The sequence below is a fragment of the Schistocerca americana genome, chromosome 1 (genome assembly GCF_021461395.2).
Source record: "Schistocerca americana isolate TAMUIC-IGC-003095 chromosome 1, iqSchAmer2.1, whole genome shotgun sequence".
In the NCBI taxonomy this organism is placed as follows: Eukaryota; Metazoa; Arthropoda; class Insecta; order Orthoptera; family Acrididae; genus Schistocerca; species Schistocerca americana.
Window position 1 is genome coordinate 379575456 of NC_060119.1, and position 20529 is coordinate 379595984.

The 20529-nt window shown below is 38.2% G+C and overlaps 1 protein-coding gene and 1 pseudogene across 2 annotated transcripts in view; one reads left to right on the forward strand and one right to left on the reverse strand.

The window, feature by feature from the left end:
• LOC124601055 (probable glucosamine 6-phosphate N-acetyltransferase) overlaps nt 1–2082 on the reverse strand; it is a 42675-nt gene extending 40593 nt beyond the window's left edge. Inside the window, exons 1-2 of one of the 2 annotated variants that reach the window (XM_047136214.1) lie at nt 1881–2082; nt 1400–1559 (exon numbers count right to left, since the gene is read on the reverse strand). In XM_047136214.1, the coding sequence (XP_046992170.1) occupies nt 1400–1559; nt 1881–1898 (178 nt within the window). In that variant the 5' untranslated portion in view covers nt 1899–2082. The remainder of the gene's footprint in view (nt 1–1399; nt 1560–1880) is intronic. The other variant, XM_047136213.1, reaches the window with a different exon arrangement.
• A 5212-nt stretch (nt 2083–7294) lies between these two features.
• On the forward strand, nt 7295–7412 carry LOC124558244 (annotated as a pseudogene).
• The last annotated feature ends 13117 nt before the right edge of the window (nt 7413–20529 follow it).

A 20529-nucleotide genomic window follows, 5' to 3' on the forward strand; every position in this document is an offset into this window, starting at 1 on the left:
TGAATAGTAATAGATTTATTTTGCAGTTACCGGAAAGAGCAATCCCAACACACTGAATGCCCGGAGGCTGCCAGTAGATACAGCAGGTTCATGCCCAGCACTGTGTGCCTGCCAACAGCCACACTCTCAACTATGTTTAGAACAGTATATAATGCAGTACTGTGCATTAATTTGCGTTTCTTGCTGGAGTTACAACCGGTGACAGGAAATTAGGTACAATGCCTTGTTCCACATCTTGGACTTTGTCTTTTGCACTTTAACCACTACTCAAAGATACACTATACAAAACATCTTGGATCATGTGGCCACAGGTACACAGCGTCAGGTGTGAATCTCTGTTGTGTCCGCCACTGGCCCCATGACTGTCAACGTACTAGAGCGCTACATAAAATAAAGTCTTGAATGGAGACACATTTGGAATTCTGTATAATAATTTGCAGAAGTTTAATGTTTTGAAGGCGAACAATTTCTGGAACTGCTGATTAAGTAATAACAAATAATTTCTGTTTCACGTGTGATTAAGGATGTGCAAAATATTAAACTGGTTGCAAACCATCTGTTGTCTTTTCCCACCTTCAAATAACAAATGCCAAGAGAAAAGAAAAATATGGTATAAGTCTCCAACAGGGATCAGTGTTAGGGCTACTGCTATACATTTTGTAAAACACCTCATTAACAGGTGACACTATAACTATGTATGAAGATTAAATAGAAGGGAGTAAATCATATCAGTATGCAAAACATGCAAATTAATTTTTTTTTGTTCAGTTTGGTTTACATGGTGAGGCACAACGCGACATTCAATTTAGCCAAAAATGCACAGCTGTTTCAGTTTTCTCTATCTATTCTTTTACGTTCTCCTGTAAGTCTCTTGTATGCGTTTACCATGTTTATGAATATTTTCAGCCATAATTCTTCATGTATTTTGTTCACGTGACTAGCCATACATATCTGAGAGTAACATGTTTACTGGTTAAATATGATACCTATAGCTGCTTCTCTGAGGAAGAGAATGAAAACACTATAATTAATAATACAGAACTCTTGCGAATTATTATTGCAAGTTAATGTAATTCTTACAAAGGGTCGTTTCAAATCTATTGCACAGAAATAAATTAAATGCTCCCGTAATGCTAACTACGTTACACTGTTCCACAACAATGGTGTATGTATAACAATGTCCGTCCCATTAAATTGGGCTATCCGTCCATGTATTTTATTAGCTCCCACTTCCAAGCAAAGGCAATTGGAGTTTTATCGTTAACAATGATACTCTTCTTTACAAATCATTCTAAAATGTTAACTGAGCACCGTACACATTTATTAACAAGGAATGTAAATTAGAACAGCCAACGCTAAATTAATAACTATATTTAAATACTACCAAAATGCTACAAACCTTTTTCGTAATCCGCCCGGCACAAGGGGCGAACTAGAAGATTTTCTCCGGGGTTAACTGCAGTAACAGGAGGATTAAACTTTGTTGGTGACTGCGAAAAGTCCAGCTTTTTAAGTAACTCTGGATCGTACATCGGCTCATGATGTAGAGCATGTGTGTCCTGAAAATACGTTATGTTCAAATCTACATACGGCTATATGGTGGAACAGTACAACGAATTACATGCAATAAAGCGACAATGTGACGTTACACCACAAAGATGAGAGGTAAAGTTTCCCATTGAAGCAAGTATAAGCGGCTTTCGCGGTGTAAATTATTAAGTATAAGCGGCTTTCACGGTGTAAATTATCTTATCTCATGTCATACACTCTGACAGCTGTTGTTACAGTGCTGATGTGACATATGCTTAAGTAGCTTACACTGTCAACAATGCTTTAATCACATACAAATGAAAATAATCACTATATTTTTTCAGAGTTACCTGCTCTCTAAACACCATTTTACAGCTTCTGGCAGTTCTCTGCGAATATGACCGTTAACTACGAACTCCAGGGACTTGGGTGTCCTTCATAACTTGTCAGTCCAACATTCCGAACACAGAGCTTTCAGAAGGTCACTTAGCGTGCCGGAGAAAACTTTCGGGCGTAGCGACGTTTACATCCAACGCCACCTGTTCCTAGTGTTGCCACATCGCACGTCGCGGTTCGATACATGCCGCGTCCACAAGTTATTTTCGATTCAGTGGTACAACTTTGTTATAAGCGATGCTTATGATATTATGTCCAAAAGAACAGTCTCTGTCGCCAAGCAGACAGATTTTATAAAGTCTAACTAGTCTATATTTTATCATTTGCCGAAACTTATGTTTCAGTAATCACGTCTTCCGAGAACCTTACATTATTAAGCTAGACGATTACAGTCAGTTCAAGGGATATTTATACACTTTATACAAGTTTAGCTACCTTATCCGGAAGGTAATTGCTTATTTTGTTTCTTCATTTAGGATTGCTAGTTGACACCAGCGACAGAATGGAACAGGCACAGACTCTCGGAATCTTAAGACAATCAGATACGGTACTATTGGGTGATAGCCGCGTTGTTCATTTCAAAAAAAAACTTGGAAACAAAAGTTAAGTCTTGAAATGTTTCAACGAAAGTTCCACCCTGTTACTGTTAATGAATGATTGTACTTAAATGCAAGGGTCAATGGACGGGAATGGATTGTGTTGTTCATGACTGCGTATTTTGATTTTGAGGCACACTCTTAGAAATATGATACTCATATAAGCAACTAAGAATTATGGAAATGATTTAATTTATATACCAAATTTAATATTATGGGTCATTCTTGCGATCTATAATGGGGACACAGGTCTTTTGTTTCTCAAACATATTCCGTTTTGAGGGACGCTCCACTGGTGGGAACAGAAGTGAAACTGAAGAAATCAGATTCCTGGTATTAAGGATAGTTAGGAAGCTCTCGTGATTTCTTGCAAAAGCTGAACATAGCGTCTTTCATGAACAAAATATTGACCGCAGTCAGCATCTATTATGCCTTTAAGATAATGTACCTTGCATGCTTTCGTCAGTTAATCTAATATTCAGTGACAACTCAGTTTGGTACCAAGGATACAGAGTCAAAGAATATTTGTATCATAGTATGTAATTTCTGAGCATTAAAAGTCTTTCAGAAGAGACTAGCAGGAGACAGTAAAATATAAAGCAAGAGTGTATGGGTGAATGGAAAGAGATTCAACCATTCTGTGGATTAACAGGCAACAAAAGATGCATCTAAAATGTATTAGTCTCTTCTCAGTTCTGCTGTGGTTTCTCTTGATCCCACCACTGGTATCGTGGCGCGCGCACACATTACATTACCGCGCGTGCATATTAAGTTAAAATATAGATGTATTGGTAATTAAATTTCGACTTCATAGTGTTATTTAAACCTCATATCTTTCCATTTCGCCCTTTTCTTTCGTTATAATCACACAAACATCTTTCAACTCAATCTAGATCGTAGCCTAGGCTACAGATCAGTATGCCACCACATCTAAGATTACATAGTCACATTCACGGGATATAGGCCTACCAACTCACAACCAAACTGTTACCTTCCAGCCTAATCGAGACCTAGGGATACATTACAAATCAGCCTGTCACCACAGTCTTCATTTCATAAAATAACAGACGCAACATAATTATCGTCAGCGTTCTGTCATCTTTGTTATTTTGCACAATGATGTCACGTGCCACATCATAATTATGTTACAGGATTAAGCTGACATCCGTTACCAGTAGGTTCAAATGATCCCAAATTTCAGTTTGAACATGGATGTTTTCACTGCACAAATTAAAGACAGTTTATGCAAGTTTAATGGCACCTCATGAAAAACAAGAGTTTTAAGTCTGGAAACAGATTCAACATGTATATTAGAAGCCAACACCTGACTCAAGGAGGCTGAGAAATATGATGAGAAAAATTTGTAGCTGGTTGTAATTTCTTGAGAGTGCACAAGAAACTCAAGATGGCATATCATGTTTGAAATTGACAGTTCCTAGGTGCATGCAATGTGCAGATTGTAGCACAGAAGAGACTTGAAGATACACCATGTTTCTAAGTTTATCTGTGAGTTGTCTCATATATCTACATCATAATCCACAAACTACCCAATGGTGTGTGGTGGAGGGTACTTTCAGTACCACTATCAGATCCCTCCAACTCTGTTCCTTTCGCGAATACTATGTGGGAAGAATGATGATGGTAAGCCTCTGTATTGGCTCTAATTTCTCGAATTTTCTCCTTGTGGTCAGTACATGTAATGTATGTGGGAGGAAGTAATATGTTGTCCAACTACTCCTGAAAAGTGCTGTCCCGAAACTTTAATAGCAAATCTCTCCATGATGCACAACACCTCTCTTGTAACATCTGCCAGTGGAGTTTTTTTAGTATCTCCATAATGCTCTCTCGCCAGCTAAACAATTCCATGACGAAAAGTGCCACTCTTCATTGGATCTGCTCTATCACTCCTACATGATAGGGATATCAGATGAACAACACTCAAGAATCAGGCAAACATACGCCATATAAGCCACTTCTTTCATGGATGAGTTACATTTCCTTAAGATTCTTCCAATGAATTGGAGTCTGGTATCTGCTTTTCCCACTATCTGTTTTATGTGGTCATTCCACTTAAGGTCGCTCTGGATAGTTACGCCTAGATATTTTATGGCAGATGCTGTCTTCAGCTGTTTGTCATCAATAGTGTAGCTATACAGTAGTGAATTTCTTTTCCTATGTATGCGCAATATGTAACATTTCTTTACCTTCAGGTTCAACTGCCAGGGCCTGCACCATTCATCAATTCTCTGCTGGTTGTTTTGCAAATTCTTACTACCTTCTGGCATTGCTACTTTGGTATAGACAGCTGCAACATTTGTGAATAGCCTTTAAGAGCATCTGACTCCTACTAGATCATTTATATATACCGTAAACAGCAACGGTTCTATCACACTTCCCTGTGGCACTCCAGGAATTACCTTTACATCTCTCGACATAATGGACAAACAACTTTCTGATTTCTGGCTAAGCCACAGTGCTTGTACCTGGTACAGAAATTAGGCATAGTGTTTAAATTTTAGCACCATTTTAATCGTGTTTAATCAATTAGGACCATTGCTGTTGCTGAATGGGTAGTGTTGCTGCCTTCATTGTGAAAGGACCCAGGTTCAATTCCCAGTACAACCTCACATTTTTTTGAGGTAGAAAAAGTCAGGAACAGGATTCACTCAGCCTTGTGAGGCCAAATGAGTAGCTTGTGACATCATCAGGATTCATCTACTGGCAATCTTGTAGGCTGCAATCTGAACAGGCCTAAGGCTAAATCTGTGAATGTTGTTTACGTTTCATTTTGCTGTGTAATGAAACATTTAAAAGACTTTCCTAAAATGAATGTGGCTGTTTTATAATATATTTGCAACAATATTCACCACACGTTTCTGATATGTAGAGGCTGGAAAACCATATTTTTTCTGAGCTAGAACAATTACAATCAATTGCAACAATGATTACCAAAGTACAAAGTGCAACTGAAACAGCCAGAAAGATATACATGTTCAGTAAACAAGATTAAAAAAACAGTAACGTCACATTTTAACGAGGAACTTGAAACTTCCTGCATAGGGTAGGAGCATGTAGAGGATCTACGGCTCAAGTTTAATAGAATAGTTGACCATGCACTGGAGAGAGATGTGCCCAGCAGAACAGTTCATAATGGGAAGGACCCTCCATGGTGTACAGTCACTGTAAAGAAACTTCTAAAGAAACAGAGATTACTGCATAATAGACGTAAAACAAAGCAGAGAGCTACAGCTAGAGAAATGCTGAATGAAAAGCATTTGGCTGTCAAAAGAATAATGCATGATGCCTACCATAGGAGAATATTGTCAAACAATATTTTACAAAACACAAAGAAATTCAGGTCATATGTAAAGGATGTTAGTGGCACTAAAGTTAGTGTCCTGTCCCTAGTGAATGAGACAGGAGCTGAAACTTAGGGTAGCATAGCAAAAACTGAAGTGCTTAACTCCGTTTTCAAATGTTCCTTTTTACAAAGAAAATCAAGGAGAATCGCCCCAATTTAATCCTCGTACCACTGAAAAGATGACTGAAATAAGTATTAGTGTCAGTAGTGTTGAGAACAGCTGAAATTACTGAAAAAAAAGCTCCAGGACCCGATGGAATCTGTACCACATTCAACACTGAATTTGGGGCTGAGTTAACTTCTCTTATGCCGACGGCCTTGCCGCAGTGGTAACACCGGTTCCCGTCAGATCACCGAAGTTAAGCGCTGTTGGGCTTTTTGAGGTAGAAAAAGTCAGGAACAGGATTCACTCAGCCTTGTGAGGCCAAATGAGTAGCTTGTGACATCATCAGGATTCATCTACTGGCAATCTTGTAGGCTGCACTGAACAGGCCTAAGGCTAAATCTGTGAATGTTGTTTACGTTTCATTTTGCTGTGTAATGAAACATTTAAAAGACTTTCCTAAAATGAATGTGGCTGTTTTATAATATATTTGCAACAATATTCACCACACGTTTCTGATATGTAGAGGCTGGAAAACCATATTTTTTCTGAGCTAGAACAATTACAATCAATTGCAACAATGATTACCAAAGTACAAAGTGCAACTGAAACAGCCAGAAAGATATACATGTTCAGTAAACAAGATTAAAAAAACAGTAACGTCACATTTTAACGAGGAACTTGAAACTTCCTGCATAGGGTAGGAGCATGTAGAGGATCTACGGCTCAAGTTTAATAGAATAGTTGACCATGCACTGGAGAGAGATGTGCCCAGCAGAACAGTTCATAATGGGAAGGACCCTCCATGGTGTACAGTCACTGTAAAGAAACTTCTAAAGAAACAGAGATTACTGCATAATAGACGTAAAACAAAGCAGAGAGCTACAGCTAGAGAAATGCTGAATGAAAAGCATTTGGCTGTCAAAAGAATAATGCATGATGCCTACCATAGGAGAATATTGTCAAACAATATTTTACAAAACACAAAGAAATTCAGGTCATATGTAAAGGATGTTAGTGGCACTAAAGTTAGTGTCCTGTCCCTAGTGAATGAGACAGGAGCTGAAACTTAGGGTAGCATAGCAAAAACTGAAGTGCTTAACTCCGTTTTCAAATGTTCCTTTTTACAAAGAAAATCAAGGAGAATCGCCCCAATTTAATCCTCGTACCACTGAAAAGATGACTGAAATAAGTATTAGTGTCAGTAGTGTTGAGAACAGCTGAAATTACTGAAAAAAAAGCTCCAGGACCCGATGGAATCTGTACCACATTCAACACTGAATTTGGGGCTGAGTTAACTTCTCTTATGCCGACGGCCTTGCCGCAGTGGTAACACCGGTTCCCGTCAGATCACCGAAGTTAAGCGCTGTTGGGCGGGGCTAACACTTGGATGGGTGACCATCCGGTCTGCCGAGTGCTGTTGGCAAGCGGGGTGCACTCAGCCCTTGTGAGGCAAACTGAGGAGCTACTTGATTGAGAAGCAGCAGTCCCGATCTCGGAAACTGATATAGGGCCAGGAGAGCGGTGTGCTGACCATATGCTCCTTCATATCCGCATTCAGTGACGCCTGTGGGCTGAGGATGACACAGTTGGTACCGATGGGCCTTCATGGCCTCTTCTGGAGGAGTGTAGTTTTTAGTTTTAACCTCTCTTATAATTATAATCTATCACAGATTTCTCAAACAAAACACCATGCCCAGTTCTCGTAAAAAAACACAGGTCACACTTGTCTACAAGAAGGGTAGCAGAAGAATCCACAAAACTACCATCCAGTGTCCTTGACATTGATTTGTTGTAGTCTTAGAACATATTCTAAGATCAAACATAATGAGGTATCTTGAACAAAATGATCACCTCCATGCCAACCAGCATGGATTTTGACAACATTGATCATGTGAAACCCAACTCTCAATTTTCTCACAACATATTGAATGCTTTGGATCAAGGCAACCAGGTAGATGCAGTATTTCTTCATTTCTGAAAAGGATTTGACTCAGTACCATGCCTATGCTTATTGTCAAAAGTATCTTCATTTGGGATATCACATGAAATTTGTGACTTGGCTGGTAGGGATGACACAGTATATCATCTTGGATGGAGAGCCATCATCAGTTTTAGAAGTAACTTTGGGTGTGCCCCAGGAAAGTTTATTGGGACCCTTACTATTCATGGTGTATATTAATGGCCTTGTGGACAATATTAATAGTTACTTCAGACTATTTGAAGATGATACAGGTATCTATGATGACATACTGCTGAAAGAATCTGCATAAATATTCAGTCAGATCTTGATAAGATTTCAAAGTGGTGCTAAGATTCTCAATTTCCTTTAAATGTTCAGAAATGTAAAATTGTGTACTTCAAAAAACGAAAAACATAGTATCCTATGAGAATAATATCAAACTACATCCACCTCTATACCAATACTTTCAAGAATTTCAAGAATTTTATTCACCATAGATCATTTTACAATGATATTGGCTTCGTCATACAAGATGTACTAGTACATACAGAATAACAAAATAAACTTCTGTCAATACATTATAAATACATTTGAAGCATGGCAGTGTACCAAATTACAAAGGATAGCTTTTAAAAGCTAACGCAACAAGCTATCTTATAATCTAATATAATAAGGTATTTTATTGTTTATAGTATAAACTTTGTAATTACACACGATTAACCACAGCACAAAATAATATGTTTAACTACAGACAACTTTTAAATGCTTATATTCTCCTCAGGCATCTCAAAGAATTCTTTAATGTCATAGAATGGATGATCTGACAGCCAGCTGTACCACTTAATTTTAAAAGAATTTTTATCCATAGACTGAACATGAATTGGCAATTTATTGAACATTTTGAGTGGGTTAACTTTGTGGGAATTTCCTGTTCTCGCTAATCTGTGGCGCGGTATGTCTAAATTACCGTTCGCCCTGGTGTGTGTTTGTGTATTTCCTTTCTAGCCATAAATTTTGAAATATTATTTTTAATATAGAGTACAGACACATAGATGTATAAATTTATAATTGTAAGTATTCTGAGTCTGGAGAAAAGAGGACGACAGTGCTCCCTATGACCTCTTTTACATATTATACGTATGACTTTTTTTTGTAATTTCAATACGTTTTTGATGTGAGGGGAGTGCCCCCATATAATAAGACCATATGAAATATGTGACTGGAATAGCCCAAAGTATGTCACCCTGAGGTACTCCAAGCTCACTACCTCCCTTAGTTTCAAGAGAAGATATGCCACCTGCAAACCCCCATAAGGTACATGACACAATACATACCAGTTATTAGGCTTTTCTCCTGTTCCATTCATATATGGAGTGCGGGAAGAATGATTGTTTTAGTGCCTCTGTGGGTGCAGTAATTATTCTAATCTTATCCTCATGATCCCTATGCGAGCAATACATATGGGGTTGTACTATATCCCTAGAGTAATCATTTGAAGCCAGTTCTTGAAACTTTGTTAATAGGCATTATCAAGATAGTTTATGTCTGTCTTCAAGAATCTGCCAGTTCAGTTCCTTCAGTATCTCTGTGACACTCTCCCATGGCTGAAACAAACCCGTGACCATTCATGCTGCCCTTCTCTGTATATGTTCAGTGTCCCCTGTTAGTATTATTTGGTAGGGTTCCCTCACATCTGAGCAGTATTCTAGAACCAGTTGCATGTGTGATTTGTAAGCGATCTCTTTTGTAGACTGATCACAATTCCCCAGTATTCTGCCAATAAACTGAAGTCTACAGTTTGATTTACCCAGACTAAGCCTGTGTAATCATTCCATTTCATATACCAACAAAGCATTACACCCAGGTATTTGTAGGAGTTGGCCAATTGAAACAGTGACTCATTGATATTATGGTCAAAGGATACTACATTTTTTCCTTTTGCACAGTCAAAATTTTACATTTCGGAACATTTAGTGGAAGTTGTCGATCCACCCAAGATCACATGCTGTTTCATCCCCTCCAAAAAGTCCTCAGTCCAGTCACAAATTTCACTTGATTTCCATATAATCGTCTTTTTAACAATAAGTGTAGGTGAGGTACTGAGTCAAATGGTTTTTTGAAATCAAGAAACACTGCATCTTCCTGGCTGACTTGTTCCAAAGCATTCAATATGTTGCGTGAGAAAAGTGTAAGTTGGGTTTCACATGACTGATGTCAAAATCCATGCTGGTTGGCATGGAGGAGGTCATTCTGTTCAAGATACCTCATTATGTTTGAGCTCAGAATAGGTTCTAAGATTCTACAACAAATCGATGTCAAGGATATTGGACAGTAGTTTTGTGGATCACTTGTACTACCTTTCTTGTAGACGAGTGTGACCTGTGCTTTTTTCTAAGAATTGGGCTGATTTTTATTCCAGGAATCTATGGGATAGATTATAGTTAGAAGATGGCCTAACTCAGCCACAAATTCACTATAAAATCTGATAGGAATTCCATCAGGCCCTGGAGTTTTGTTCAATTTTAATGATTTCAGCTGCTGCTCAACACCAGCGACACTAGTACTTATTACACTCACCTTTCATTGGTACAGGGATTAAATTAGGGTTTTCCTACGTAGAGGAACATTTGAAAATGGAGTTAAGCATTTCGGATTTTGTTTTGCTATCCTCAGTTTCAGTTCCTGTCTCTTCCCCTAGGGACTGGACACTAACTTTGATGCCACAAACAGCCTTTACTTAAGACCAGAATTTAATTGGGTTCTGTGAATGATCACTTGACAATATTCTGCTACAGTAGTCACTGAAGGCTTCACGTATTGCTCTCTCAACAGCCAAAAGTATTTCATTCAGCATCTCTGTCTAGAGCCCTATGCTTTGTTGTAGACCTATTATGCAGGAATCTCTGTTTCTTCAGAAGTTTCTTTACAGTGACTCTATACCATGGAGGTTCCCTACTGTTATGACTGTTGTAGTGGGTGCATATTTATCCAGTGCATGGTCAGCTATTCTTTTAAACTTGAGCCACAGTTCCTACCCTGTGCTGAAAGTTTGTAGTTCCTCATTGAGGTATGATAGTACTGATTTTTATCCAGTTTACTAAACATATATATCTTTGTGCTTGTTTCAGTTGTCGTTTGTAGTTTGACAATCATTGTTACCACAGCTGCGTCACGGTCACTGATACCAGTTTCAATGTGGACATCCTCAAAGAGGTCAGATCTATTTTTTGCTGTGAGATCCAATACGTTTCCATCATGAGTGAGGTTCCTAACTATTTGTTCTAGGTAGTTTTCAGTGAAGGCATTTAATATAAAGTTTCACTGGATGTCGTATCATGCCCACCACTAACAGCACTCTGATTTTCCCAATTAATTGTTGGGTGATTAAAGTCTCCACCAATGGTCACAGTATGATTGGGGAACTTACATAAAAGTAACCTCAGGTTTTCTCTAAAGTTCACAATGAGTCACAGTTGGAATCAGCCCACTCATGCAAATACCTTGGTGTAACACTTTTTAGGGATATGAAGTGGAATGATAATGTAGGCTCAGTCACTGGTAGAAGAGGTGGTAAACTTTGTTTTATTTGTAAAATACTGGAGAACTGTGATCAGCCTACAAAGGAAATAGCTTACAAATCACTCAAGCAACCAGCCCATAGTACTAACAGGGATGGCACGAATGGTCACAGGTTTGTTTGATCCGTGAGACAGTGTCACAGAGACAATGAAGGAACTGAACTGACAGACCTAGAAGACAGACATTATCTATCCTGAGAAAGACTACTAACAATGTTACAGGAACCAGTTTTAAATGATTACTCTATGAATATACTACAATCCCCTACTTATTGCTCGTACGGGGACTGTGAAGACAGCATGCACAGCGTTACAGCATGCACAGAGGCATTCAAACAATCATTCTTTCCACACTCCTCATATGAATGGACTGGGAAGAGATCCTAATAACAGGTACAATGGGATGTACCCTTTATCATGAACTTCACTGTGGTTTGAGGAGTATAGATATAGATGTATCATTTAAAAATTAAAAGCTGTAAACATTTTTCCATATTACTCTGAAAATGGTAATGTGCTGCTTTTTCTAGTTTCAGATATATTAATTGAGCTGAAGAGGAGCATGTCAGTACTATAATAATAAAGTGCAATGATTCTCATGATTATTATTAATAATGATTGTTCCCCTTTAGGAGAGGGATTGAACTTGAATTCACAATTTCATCTCTCGACGTTTTGCTTGCCAAAAACTCTTCATCCTCTCAGAATGTTCCTTCTCCTGTTTGTCCATTTTTTTTTTACCAGGCTGGTGCCATGTTCTTTCCTCAAACTTTACACTTGTGATTTTATTCCGACACTCAGTGCGGTCTTCGGGATTTTTTATGTAGATCTGCTGCAGATGCCTCTGGATTTCTTTCAGCCTCTCTGTGCTGCATTTGCTCTTTGTTATACTAATGAAAAGTTTCCTTGCTGTTCTGGAGTCTTCCATCCTGTAGGTACATGTATAAAATTTGGCTCGGCATTTTCTGATTTTGTCTGTTACTGTGTTGGTCTTTATGTAGAGCTCGTTTTGCAGTTTCTTCATCCAAATGATGTTGATTGCCCCATAAATCTTCCTGAGCATTTTTCTTTCCTGCTTTTCTATTTTGATAATTTTTGAATGACTATCAATCACTATTGTTTCAGCTGTGTAGATTGCTTCTGGAAGAATCACTGTTCATAGCGGCTTAATTTTGCGTCTGTTGAAATGCACTTCTTGTACGCCTTCTGGAGCTTGGTGATTCTTTGTTCATTGGCAATTCGGTTTACTCCTGAGGACTGTATAGTTTCTCAGAGGTATTTAGAATGGCAGACTTGTGCAGTTTTACCATGTTTTGTGATTAAAGGGGATTTATTTTCTGGCTGTCTTTCCATATATTTGGTTTTTTCTTAAGAAATCTGTAGTCTAGTTTTCTTGTGAAATTTCATGTAGTTTTGTCCACTGTGTGAATTGCTTCTGTTCTGTTATTGGTGATAATTACAACATCATCAGCGAAAGCAAGGCACTTGACTTAAATTCGGTTTTCTTTTTTGATATAAATTTGGATGTCCTTTATGTGAGATTCCTATTCCCTGATGATCTTTTCTAAAACAATATGGAAAAGCTTTGGGGATACTCCGTCCCCCTGTCAGATGCCAGTTTTCATTTCAAAGGTTTCTGATATTTCGCCCACGAGTTTCACTTTGGATGTTGTTCCTGTATGTGTCTGTCCTGTGATTTTTCATGTCTTTCAGTCAATCCCAAATTCTTCCATGATTTTAAACAGGGTTTCACAGTCCACTGAATCGTATGCTTGAATGAATGTAATTGCTGTTTTCCTCATTTGTAATATCAATATCGTCTTTAAGCACCAGATCTGTTCTGCACATTATCGTCCTTTTCTGGTACTCACCAATTAGTGGATCTGCTTGGGATTCTATCCTGTTTAAAAGTGCTTTGGAAAGGATTTTTTAAGTTACTGGGAGCAGGGAAATTCCTCTGTAATTGATGATGTCTGTCATGTCGCCCTTTTTGTGTAGTGGGTGAATTAGAGTGCATTTCTAGTCGTCTGGTATTTGCTCCATCATCCATATGTCCGGTATTATATGATGTAGTTTCCACATATGTATAGTATCATTTAGTTTCCAGAATTCAGCAATGATCCCATCTTATCCTGGTGCTTTGTTATTTTTCAACTGCTTGACTATCTCCCTAATTTCATCAAGATCCAGGGCATGTGAGTCTGAGTGTGAGAATACTGGAGGAGAGAAGATAAGTTTTTCTTGGGGTGGTTCACAGTTGAGGAGGGAATTCAAATATTGGGCTAAGATTTTGCAGTTATTTTTCGTGTTAGTTTCCAAAGAGCCATTGGGTTTTTTGAAGCACAAGCTGGGCGCTTGGTATCCCTGTAAGTTTTCTCTGAAAGTCTTATAGAAATTTCTTGTGTTATTTTTGATGAAATATTTCTGGATTTCACAGAGTCTGTTGTCGTATCCCCATTTTTCTTTTCTAATTATTTTTGAGATCTGATTTTGGGTCTTAAGAAAGTTCTCCCAGTTTTCACCAGTTTTGTGACTGCTAAATTTTTTCCATGCAGTTATTCAGTTGCCGACTGCCTGACCACAGATTGTGTTCCACCAGTGATGTTTCCTGGAGTGAGGGGTTTTTCCTAATTTGATGACTTCCTGAATTTTCTCTGTTAGTTTCTTCTGGTCTGCTGATTGATTTGCATGATTATTTCTTCTTTGTTGAGTTTCAGATACTCTGGATCTGGTTTGGTACTTTTGGGTGGCCTTTTTAGCATTCTGTTGGTTTGGAATTTTGTTTTTATTTGGAGAAGATGATGATCTGATTCAAAGACACCTTTGTGGGATCTGACGTTTAGAATTTCTTTTATGTTTTCCTTGGAAATTGTGACATGGTCAATTTGATATTCACCCTGTCTAAGACTGGGTGATCTCCAAGTGGTTAATTTATGTGCGGGTTTTTGAAATTGGGTACTCATGACTTTAAGTCCGAAGTTTCTGCAGAAGTCGATTAGTTTTTTCACCATTCTTGTTGGTATGTTTGTGTTTGGTATGGGTGCCAGTGGTATCTCTGTCTTTTTTTTTTTCTTACCTAACTGTGCGTTAAAATCACCTAATAAGATTTTCACATGGTGCCTTGGTATTTTGTTTGTTGTTTCTTTTAGTGTTTCCCAGAAATTGTTCACAGTTTCAGGGTTGATTTTATTGTGGAGACTTGTGGGAGCGTGCACACTGATAAAAGTGTAGGCTTTATTAGCTGATTTTACTGAGAGCAGGGAGACTCTTTCATTGGGAGACGTGAATTCAATGAGTGAGTCGAGTATGGAAGTGTGTACGGTGAATCGAGTTCTGATCAGGTGAATCCAGTCTATAGACTGGTGCCTGGGATAGTGACTCTGTGGTAGTCTTTTCCATCATGTGTTCAAGTTGAATTTTGGTTTTTGTGGTGATCTCTGTTGAGACAACAGGATTTTTGCATCATATTACTATTATTATCATCATCATTATATGTAATAGTTTTATATGTTGATTGCAATTAAAACAATAAAGATGTATGAGTTGGCTGGCTATGGCGATGATGCAGACCCATCTTTCCTAATGAGGAATTTGAGTCAAGTGTTTTGTCCTTTTTATGTCCAGATCAGTAAAGCCAGTTTTTGTAATCAACATGGTCATTAAGTCAGTTATTTCAGTCTTCAGTCAGGTTTCCATCCCTTTTTAACTATAGAAATTATTTTCCACTTTCATTGAAGTATAGTTCAAAATCTGTAATGACTGGTGATGACACAAGCAAATTAATCAAGGGTCCAAACTTAACTTACCTGACACAGTTCAGATGACAGCTGAACAGTCCAACTGGTTCACAATAAACAGTCTGATTTTTGATCTCACACAAACAGTTATTGGATTTCAAACAGGCAAAAATAATGGTTGTACACTAAAAGAAACATCTATGTAAATGTCATGATTCTAGCTGGATAACAATCTCTAATCATGTTGACCTAAAGACAAAAGTGTTTGCTTATTTTAACTGCGTGTTTTATGAAACTGTCTTGTGGGGCAGTGCACCTAGAGTGATATCACATTTGTTCAACAGAAGTAAGCTGGAAGGATACTGAAATGTGATCTAAATAAATTGCAGCTCAAGGCAAAATATAAGTTTCATGTAGATTTTGCCTCCTTGTCTAGCACTGAGAATGGAGTTATGTTGTTTGCTGTAAAGGTATTCAATAAGAACCGATCTAACAGTGCCTGAAATTGGGACTCCCAACCAATTCAGAAGAAAATTAAAATCTTCCCTAATTAGCTATTCCTTCCACAAATTGTCTGAATATCTAGATTCAACAAGTGAACAGTCTGCTAGCTATATGCCAAGTATCCTGGACTGTTGTAACTCGGGCTCCACATTTACAGGTGCTGATAAGTATTTTCTTTGAAAACTACTGCACTGAAGCACAAAAGAAACTGGTATAGGCTTGTGTATTCAAATACAGAGGTACATAAACAGGCAGAATACGGTGCTGTGGTCAGCAACGCCTATATAAGACAACAAGTGCCTGGTGCAGTTGTTAGATCGGTTACTGTTGCTACAATGGCAGGTTATCAAGATTTAAGTGAGTTTGAACATGGTGTTATAGTCGGCGCATCAGCGATTGGTCACAGGATCTCCAAGGTAGTGAAGAAATGTGGATTTTCCCATACAACCATTTCACGAGTGTACTGTGAATATCAGGAATCTGGTAAAATATCAAACCTCTGACATCGCTGTGATCGAAAAAAGTCCTGCAAGAATGGGACTGGCGACGACTGAAGAGAATCATTCAGTGTGACGGAAGTGCAACCGTTCTGTAAATTGCTGCAGATTTCAGTGCTGGGCTGTCAACAAGTGTCAGTGTGCAAACCATTCGGCGAAACATCATTGATATGGTCTTTCGGGACCAAAGGTCCACTCATGTACCCTTGATGACTGCACAGCACAAAGCTTTACACCTCATCTGGGCCTGTCAAAACTGATGTTGGAATTCTGATGACCGGAAACATGTTGCCTGGTCGCACAAGTCTCATTTCAAATTGTATAGAGTGGATGGATGTGTATGGGTATGGAGACAACCTCATGAATCCATGGACCCTGCATGTCAGCAGGGGACTGTTCAAGCTGATGGAGGCTCTGTAACAGTGTGACGCTTGTGCAGTTGGAGCGATATGTGACTCCCAATATGTCTAGATTTGACTAACAGGTGACACGTATGTAAGCATCCTGTCTGATCACCTGCATCCATTCACGTCCGTTGTGCATTCCGACAGACTTGGGCAATTCCAGCAAGACAATGTGAAACCTCACACATCCATAATTGCTACAGAGTGGTTCCAGGAACACTCTTCTGAGTTTAAACACTTTCGCTGGCCACTGAACTCCCCAGATATGAACATTATTGAGCACGTTTGGGATGCCTTGCAACGTGCTGTTCAGAAGAGATCTCCACCCCTTCGAACTCTCACAGATTTACGGACAGCCTTGATGGATTCATGGTGTCAATTCACGCCATCACTACTTCAGATATTAGTTGAGTCCATGCCATGTTGTGTTGTGGCACTTCTGCGTGATCGCAAGGGTCCTACACGATATTAGGCAAGTGTACCAGTTTCTTTGGCTCTTCAGTGTAGTTTTATCAAATAATTATTACGCTACTAATAGGAGAAAAACTAGTTGCTTTATAATGAGGAAGTAGCAGCTTTTTTTGAATAGTAGCTTTCTTTCTGATTTACTTGGTTAAATGTAGCTGGTGTAACCACAAACAGCATTCAGCAGTCTACAGAAGAAGTTTCTGTGATCTGCTTGTCTTTTAGTAATAATATAATGTAAGCCCTGTTTGTTCCATATCCTAGAAGTTTCTACTGCTTACTGCTATCAACATAACCTAACAAGTAGCTGCTGCGCACTTACTACCACTTGCAAGTATTTACAGGAGACTAATGATGATTGTCAAAGAATAACAGTTATCTACATCTTATAAAAATAGAGGTGTATTTACAGTGGACATCATTATTGTAAACTGGTTTCAGGTTATAATGTTATGAGCTTGAATGTGAACAGATAATCAGATAATAAGGTGGAAAACTTGGGTCTTCGTTTCAATTTTCAGTTTACAAAACTGATAACAACTAATTAACCATTTGGCAAAAAAAAGCATAAAAAAAGAAACAAACAGTTTTTGATTACTCCATTCATCCCACAAGTGGGATACAAAGTTATCCATAATAGTAGTAGATGAGAAACTTCTAGTTTGAAACATTCTTGTTTTCTAGTTATATATATATTAGCCACTGCTTACCTCCATCTGCTTCAAAATATATACATGACTACACTGAGAAACCCCACAGGCAGAACAGACAGATACAAATTATATCTTCGTAATTATTTACATTTCATCCCATGAAGGGCGAAGAGAAACATCTTTATAACTCATTTTGATTGTTAAGCATAGGTTTCACTCATTTTAATCATTTCATAAACAATTTATTCAAAAATCAAAATTTGGAAACTCCGCACAACTATTTAAACATATTTATCATTTGACTACCTAGTAGACTGAATACACAGCCAATAATTAATGTTGTCAATTAACTGAGATCACTGCTAATGAGACAGATCATGTTTTTGAACTTTAAATAAATGGGCAATGACAGATTTATAGCTCAGTAACTCCTCGTCTACTTCTGCAAACTTCTTTCGTATCAGAAACTGACCATATGATTTCTTGGCCAGTATGTTGAATCTGGAGTTGACACTTCAAGGGTATTCATAAGCAGCATCAGCCATATTTACAATAGTTATAGGTAACAAACTGGGATCATAGTTGTTATGTTGGAAGGTAACATTATAGATCTTTAATAAGGCGTAATAGTATAAGGACCCAAATATGAAGCATGGAAATATTCAGCTTTTCACAACCAAATTCTAAATTGTATGTCCAGTTAACATGCTTATGAGCTCATCTGCAGAATAATGAAAAGCATGGTTAAGTCCACAATGGTGAAGTTTCATTTATATCATCATCGACAGAAAGAAACAACTGAATTCTTTCTAAGAAGAAAAAAAATAAGAAGAAAACAAATTTGACTTTTGTATTTAGTCAGTGGATAATGGGAACAATGAGGAAATTATGAATTTTTGTACTGGAGGATATGGCTTTCTATTGTTTTTCTTAAATAGATATATATGATATGTGTTGGAAGTTTGAAGAGGAAGTTTAGTATAATGTTTATCTGATAACAGTCATCCGAGACAGACAACTAGGTCAATTATGTAAGAATGAAGGAAGAAACCATCCAGACACTCACTGAAATTATTTAGAGAAATCGTAGCAAACCTAAATTAGGATGCTGAGATGGACTGATGTGCTTGACATGTTTATTTTTAGTGTCAATACTAAAACACATCAAGTTTGATTAAAATGATATAATATTATTAAGAAAAAAAGTTTTCCTAAAATGTGTCCATTTAGCACACACACACACACACACACACACACACACACACACACACACACACACATTCTCTCTGCCCCCCCTCCCCCCTCTGCTTCTGCTCACCCATAGAGTACTGGTTCCTCTCATGCAAGCAGAAAGTCACATGTCCAGCACAATGCCCTATACCTTCCTGGTTCAGTCTCTGTGATATGAAAGAAAAACAGTGCAGCCAGACAAAGTCTGACTGCAGCTTATTGTCCATTGCTTGCAGTTAGTCTTCTTCCAACCATAAATGAAAAATGAACTTCTACCTCAACAGCAAAGCCTAGTCTTGTAAGGACATGGCTTGTTTTATTGCAGCTTGCTCTCAAAGAGCTCACTTAGCTGCTTCGTCTGTTTGCTCATTTCTGTGGATTGCAACATGTTCTGGGGCTCTGCAGAAAGCTGTGACCTTTCCCTGTATTTGTAACAGGAGAACAAAAAGTGTCACCTTATCTGAATTACATTTTAACCTGAGAACATTAATTGAATTATTTAGAGGGCACTGAGAGAATCAGGTCAGGGACGATATGATCATGCTTGTCATGAACTGCATTCTATGAAAAAATTCAAAACCTGGGCTTTACACCCATTTTGACAGCCTCTTGCTTGTGAATTGCAACTGTCTTGTGGCTGCTGACAAGCTGATAAAGAGCAAAATTTGGAAAAATGTTCCTGAATTTAGATTTCTGTATGGGGTCCTGTATTATAGATTTTAATGTTTGGAGGTGTCCAGGAATATGAAACCTCAAATAGTATTGCAGTACAGTAAGAGAAAACACCTGTTAGCTGTTTTCCTGTATAACTATTCAACAGTTTGAAGTATAGTGGTTAGTGTCACTGCCTCTAGATTGAAGGGTCCCTGGTCTGATTCCTAGCCGGGGACTGGGTGTTTGTGTTGTAATCATTTCATTTCATCTTCCTTGATGCACAAGTCACCAAAGCGGTTCAAATAAAAAGGCTTGCACTCAGGCAGCTGGACAACCCCAGGTGGCATCTCTAGCTAATAATGCCATACAATCATTCATTCACGTGCAGCAGTCAGGTTACTGAACCACACAGAAAGTGATTAGAAAGCTGACTGCATTCTAAAAAGTTTAATCTCACATCACAGTTATCAGAAATTGAGTAAAAACTGGTATTGGAGAAGGACAGGGAAGGAAATTAGCTGTGTACTTTCAAAAAGTAATCATACTGGTGCTGGAATTTCAGATGTAGAGAACGCAGCAGTAGACCCATCAAAACCATGGTCTTTCTGTACAGCTGGTGAGGGTGACACCACAAATACTTTTTGAGCATATACAGTCCTTCATAGGTTTGAGGAGGAGAGTTAAAATATCTTCTTTCCACAGTTTGCAAGAATTCCATTCATCAATACAGCATTAATAGGGCACAAGAACACTCAGCTGGGATCCCTCTGATTGTCTCACATACAGTGAAGGTTGTTATTCTTTCCTACATGACAAACACAATTAAGATTTAATGGAATAATTAATAGAATACAGTAA